Consider the following 6,567-nt stretch of genomic DNA (forward strand, 5'->3'; position numbering starts at 1 on the left):
CTTTTTTGATACAAATACTAGTACTACAATTTCTAAGACGAGGGATTCTTTCTTAATTATTCAAGTTTGTGCATGAGAACAAGTAAGATCCTGCATTCAGAGAGAGAGAATTTTCAAAATTTCGGGCATATATGGATCAAACTGATAAGTAAAAAAAGATTGTGGCTCAGAGTGACAAACTTTATTTAGGATCCTCGTATATCTTTCTCATGCCCAATCTTATTTGATGAGCTTGAAGGGCCTCATCATCTCGTTGTCTTCGTGATCCAAGATCTGTATGCGTTAAAAAGCAAATTAGAGTACGTCCATAGACACTATTTTTCACCATAAAATTATGGCAATTGGTTCATATCCACTCTTATCTAGCATATTAAAGTGAGAAAATGACAATTTTTATTCGTAATTCTATCATGCATATTAAAAATATGCATCTCCTTAGATTTACCATTGATGTCATTTCATCATTTTGTTTTTTGCAATTTATATTTCTTTTAGTTTACTTTTTCTACTAAACAAAATTAGGTTTATTGTATCACTTATGTTAAATAGGCCCGAGCCTTAACCCATTATATAACTTTTTTTTCTACAATTATTGTCATTCTTTGAACAAAAAATAAAACATAGTAAAAAGTAGAGAATGAAAATACTTACATGGCAATGGTATACGTAGCCTGGCTTCGCAGTTGCATCAAACGGATACGATTCATTTGAATTTATGAAAGAAAATTTCACTAAAATCTTTGTCACATATCCAGGTCTCATTTTGAAAACATTCTTCCACCCTTTCTCCTCAGCAGGCACCTCTACACTTTTCCCAATTGCATACTTGCTTATTTGGCACTTAATCGCATCGTTCATTTTCATCATGCAATTTTTAAACTCTGTCTCGTTCACTAACGCAGTCTGATCCAATGCTACGAAGAGCCCCAAATGAATGTGTAATGGGTGATTATCCTCCGTTAGATTGATCACATTCCACACTTCAGTGGCCCCCACTTTAGGTGTCTCAGTGATTGGTGAGTTAAATGATATCCCATTCAAATATAAATGAGTTGGGTTACCAGTGGAACTCTCGTACTCGTACATAGTTATATATCGTGTCTGCGTCACACTAGATAAATTGGGGCCTGGGTATTGGATCAACTTATTGGGTGTTCGACCCGTGTCATTCTCTGGATGTGTCAAGATGATAAACTTCATGACTCTGCCATTCTCTTCATCAACTGGGTCCCCAGTTGGGTAGGGATATGGTGCATCATTTGCTAGAATAGCACTATCATTCTTTGACTTGGAAAAGTCAACAACCACGTCAGCAATCTCAGATGGGCCCAGTAAAAACTCATTGGTCATCACTGCTTCATTAAGGTAAGCTGAATCAGATCCCACGTGGATGAATCCTAGACCGTTGGTGAAAAAGAACCGAAAGAATCTAGCGTTACTAGCATTTATAATACGAAATCGGTACATACGACGTCGTACTGTCATACGAGGCCAAGCTTTGCCATTCACTATAATAGCATCACCAAAATATTCCGGTTGCCAATGGGGGTGTATGGAGGGATTATCTCCTGTGGAATTCATGTATATGGAACCATCAGTACGAAAGCTACGATCAAATACGATCAATGTACGATCAAATTCATCACCACTAGGGAGTCCAAGTGGAGCCTCCAATTCGGGGTGGTTGATATGGTAGGCCCCAATCAATCCAGCTAGGAGGTTGACTCTAGTCAATCCCATGGCATGATCATGGTACCTGTTACAATAAAATATTGGTTAATTGATTAAATTTATCACTTTGTAAATGTTTTATCATTTTTGATATTTAATTAAAATCTAACATATTAAGGGAGAGATTGGCCCACATTGAGAAGGTCCATTATTTCTTAACAATTTAAACCTTTGAAAGAATTATTATCATCATTACCATAAATTTCCAGGTTGTTGGTTGTTGTTGTAGCTGTATGTTTCTTTGGTCCATGCAGGTCCCTTTTCTTTGAATCCAGCGGTGAACCATGATTTTGGGTTTCCATCACTCTCGGGCTCTCCAATTGAACCATGGAGATGGACTACCGTAGGGATCCCTATCTTGTCAGCCGGTTCAGCAATTGTGATGGTTGTGTCCCAAGGCAATATGTGATTTGGAGGGAGATAATTTTTCCATGTCACGTTGGTGTAAATTCCATGAAGGGCCCTGATTGTTGGACCTGGAATAGTTGCAGCTTCTTTAGATACACCATAGGCATATACGGTCGTAGGAGGGAGATCTCTGTGGAATTTCTGTGAAGAAAAGCAAATGAAATTACAACTAATTTGCTAGGGGTTTCATCGCACATTTGATATTAGACAAAATTTTCTTCGAAACCGGATTAAAGAAATTTTCTCTAACTCATTAGGGCAATTTATAAAACCACTCATGTATATTAAATTATTTGGACAAGTTACATAACAATTGAATAAATCATATAACCAAAAATTTACGTAAGTATTAGTTTGAACCAGCACGTAGTGAATTTAAGGAAAATTTTGTCCTTCTAAATTTACCAAGACCGAGGGAAGGCTTCTACTAGGACATTATGCTTGTCTTTTGCGGTAATGACATGATTAGACAAACGGGGTGTTTGATACTTTAATCATACAAAATCTTATTATTCAAGAATATTAAATAAGGCATTGATCAGCTATGTAATGACTAAAGAAAAGTTCCAAGGAAAAAAAAAATAGTACGTAACTAGATATGTTTTGCGAACTAGCGAAGAATCTTACCATACCTAAGAAAATTAAATAAAATATTGATAGCAAAACACGAGGGTGCAACCGTACAAGGCATCGTAAGGAGCTAAGGCCTAAGTGGTTCCAATTCCTTAATCCCCTTATTAGGCACAAAACTAGCCATTTTGGTTATCATTTATAACAAGTACCAATTGGTAAAAATCAATTTTCCTTGGTTTCAAAAGTCTTGAAGTTGACTTGAAATCTTTGTAACATAAAACTGTCTAGCCATTCTAGGATTGTAATTCCAGCCCTGAACATAATATGAACAAGGGAACACCCCAACATCTTATTTGGATTTCATTCATGTGCTTCTGCTTCTGCATACTATTTGTATGTTTTTTTTTTTTTTTCTCTCTCTCTCTCTCTTCAAAATCCTGTCTATTTTTTTTCTTTTTTTGGCTGAATGAAATATGTTGTTGATGCGAAAGAGGACTAGGGCCTGGGCCATCTACCATCTCAATAGCAAAACATGAACTAGTATATTGGAGATGAGAAAGACGCCACTATTACGTTAAAAAGAAACCCATGTAGCAAGAATATGGGCAACACAATTGGAATCATATCTTTATATGTATAAAAGATTAAAACATAAACAAGAAATAAATATCCCATACATCGGATTTAAGTATCCTCTCTCTTATAGTCATATAAGACTCACATGCTCTGACAGAGAATATACGTATATCCCATGCATGGCATACTTACTCCATATGCAAGAACTTAAGTCACCTGTGCCTTTCTTTCGATGAACTAACAGTAAAGCCCAGAAGTGCAATATGGATGATTGTGGTAAGGTCGTTAATTACTGACTTAAGTAATCGAAAGTCGGATAGCAGGAACTATATATACAAAACACATGTAAGAAGTGTAAAGCAATAAGACTGTATTTAGAAGGAAAAAACAAAATCCACTTACCCATTTTTTACTGTACATGCCAATCTCCAGTGACTTAGATCTGGGAACACCATACACAGAATCAAAGCCTAGGATTTGGGGCATATCTAGAAGCTCATCCACAAACATTTCCAACTTGGATGAATTTAGAAGAGGACTAGTATCTTGGGCTAATGATGTGGTGAACACTCCTAACAAAGCTAAAGAAAAGGAACCAAGCAGCAAAACTCTCTCCATGGTCTTTATCACTGGTTCCACGCAAGCATATACAGAATGAGAGGAAGATATGGGTATTTATAGGAAGGATGAGGGCGTTTGATAGACGATATTTTTTTTTTTTGATAAGTTGATAGACGATATTAGATATTGCTTTGTGAAAAGAATCCTTGGCGAGATTGTAAAATAACCTTATTTTTCCATAATTAATAATAGTGATAATACTATTTGAAGACATGTCCAATTCCTGGGCTGCTACTCTATCAAAAAAAAATTCCTGCGATGCTACGCATGCATGAATTATTTTCACTTCGAATTTTATTTTTTATTTTATCTATCTATATTATGTAAGATTTATATACTATGAGATAATGATACTAGTATTTTTTTGACAATCGACAGTATAACCTAACCTTGCTACCACTTAAACCTGGGTCTATGAACCCTTCAAACCTTTAAGGCTTAGGAAAGTACCGAATGATACATGTATTTGATATATACACTTCCCAAAAAAAAAATGTATTTGATATATAAAATATATTTTCTCCTCTCGTAATTTTTTACTTATTTGCACACCTCTCTGGTATGTAACAGTCATTTTTCAATTAAAGCTCTAAGGACTGCTTTATATAGTCACAAGTCATGTGAATATTTTTTACTCTATTATATATTATATATGAGTTTCAAGAAATAATTTTTAATTGGACTTATTTGGACGTGATATCAAGAAAATATATTAAAATCTATATACACTTACCTGTAAATTATTGACTAATGTATGTATATAAACTGTACATCATAATTCATAATTTTATTTTAAATATTTAGCAGTATTTCTTGAACTATACATAATACATCACGCATATTCCAATAACACCCCTCCAGATCTTAGACGAATAATTTCTTTTCTTTCTCATTAGTCATTACTATTATTTTAAATAAAAATAAAAATTATATTAAATCAAATAGTAGAATATATTATAATAAATAAATTCAATTATGATGTTAATAAAAATCAAATGAATATGAAATTAAAATTTTAATATTAAGGGAAAATCTTAGGTTCTTTACTTAAAATCTACACGTGGTTGCATTGTGATTGAAATTAATTTGTCTTTAAAAAACATGATTTTATTTTTACTACATTAGTTAATATCGTTGTGTATGGTTGATTTCAATTTGGGAACTTAGACGCACGAGACTGAAGGAATCATATCTAAATTTTTTTCCTAACATTAATAATTTAACAATATCCATGTTCCTAAAACGGTTTATTTGATTAGTGAAACTAGTTTTCAAGGTTTTCAGTGATAACTCAATGGTACTAACACCCTCCGCAACCTACAGCAACGAGTCATATGGCAAATAATTAGGACATGTTCCAAGCACTAGCTACATCCATAAGCTCTAGATCACCATCTAGAAGGCCAGAACATGTTAAACCAAGTCTTCATTTCCTACATGTACGAATCCTTCATTTTTAAATTAAAGGCTTTCCTACATGTTCCATCTATAAACTTGATCTGTACATTAAAGTTTAACACAACTAGTAGAGGCAACTGGTAGAGGCATCATCTAGGCAGATTAATATATATAGGGGAACCCATTTGAAAATAAGAAAAGCTCCATCATTTTGAATTGACTTCACCTTGTATTGAATTCATCATTTGATAGACTTGCCTATCAGAACAAAGTCTAATGTTGATGACTTTTTAATTTAATAACATTGCGTTTGCAAGTTTGACAAATCAAAATTTGGATTTCGTGTTAATATATTAATCAGTACTATCGGCATAATGTTGACAAGTGACATTCCATTTTTAATTAACAACTTGAAAATTACAGTATAGTATTCTAAAATTTTTAAAGCATATTATCAAACTTATTGTATTCAAGGTCGTTTTGCTGGCACACGCTTTATTTTTTTTTTTTTTAAGGAGAAAGATTCAAATTTCAATTCACTAAGGAAAATTTTCCTCGCAAAACACCCTAAATTAGCTTAACAAGAAATCAATAAATGACTAAATGTCAAATCTGGTAGGTAAGTAACTAAAATAATATAAGAATTTTATGTCATAAATTATTTTAGTTGGTCCGGAATTGGAAGCAATCAGACAAACAAAATACTTTAATTATTCACTATTAAGCAGCAAGAAGTCAAGAACCATGGAAATCGTCAAATCTGGCGTAACTAAAAAAAAAAAAGAATTTATGTTATAAATTATTTTAATTGGTGCGGAATTTGAATCAATCAAAAAAAACAAAATACTTAATTTATTCACTATTAATCACTATAGAAATTGGAAAGCCACTTAGCCACCAGTTTGTCGTTTTAGTTATGGACTTTTATATATGTGGTTGGCAATTTGGCATATTTTGGTAAACCGTAAACCACCTTAAGCTAAATAGTAAATACTAATCCAGCCTCATCGGACAATGCTTTTTGGCTTGAGAGTTATCATGTTCTTCCGCCTTTTTTCCAGGGATAGATGTATGTTTTTTAACGTTTGATTGGTAGCTAGAATTAGGGTAATCCAATGAAGGCGTGCAAGCAAGAACTCCAATTATCTTCTACAACCACAACTTAAAAGAAGCAATCGATTGTGCATGGTGGATGATTACTTTATAAATTTATATAAATTTATCATTTTTTCTTTATCACTTACAGTCGATACTTAAAAG

The 6,567-nt window shown here is 33.3% G+C and overlaps 1 protein-coding gene across 1 annotated transcript; it reads right to left on the reverse strand.

Moving 5' to 3' along the window:
* LOC115985574 (multicopper oxidase LPR1-like) lies at window positions 1-3,921 on the reverse strand. Its single transcript, XM_031108748.1, has 5 exons — window positions 3,691-3,921; window positions 1,928-2,280; window positions 652-1,756; window positions 181-273; window positions 1-90 (listed from the first exon to the last, which is right to left on the reverse strand). The coding sequence occupies exons 1-4, from the start codon at window positions 3,904-3,906 to the stop codon at window positions 220-222; spliced, it is 1,728 nt and encodes a 575-aa protein (XP_030964608.1). The 5' UTR covers window positions 3,907-3,921; the 3' UTR covers window positions 1-90; window positions 181-219.
* Between the last annotated feature and the right edge of the window lie 2,646 nt (window positions 3,922-6,567).

This window comes from Quercus lobata, chromosome 1 (genome assembly GCF_001633185.2).
Source record: "Quercus lobata isolate SW786 chromosome 1, ValleyOak3.0 Primary Assembly, whole genome shotgun sequence".
Lineage (NCBI taxonomy): Eukaryota > Viridiplantae > Streptophyta > Magnoliopsida > Fagales > Fagaceae > Quercus > Quercus lobata.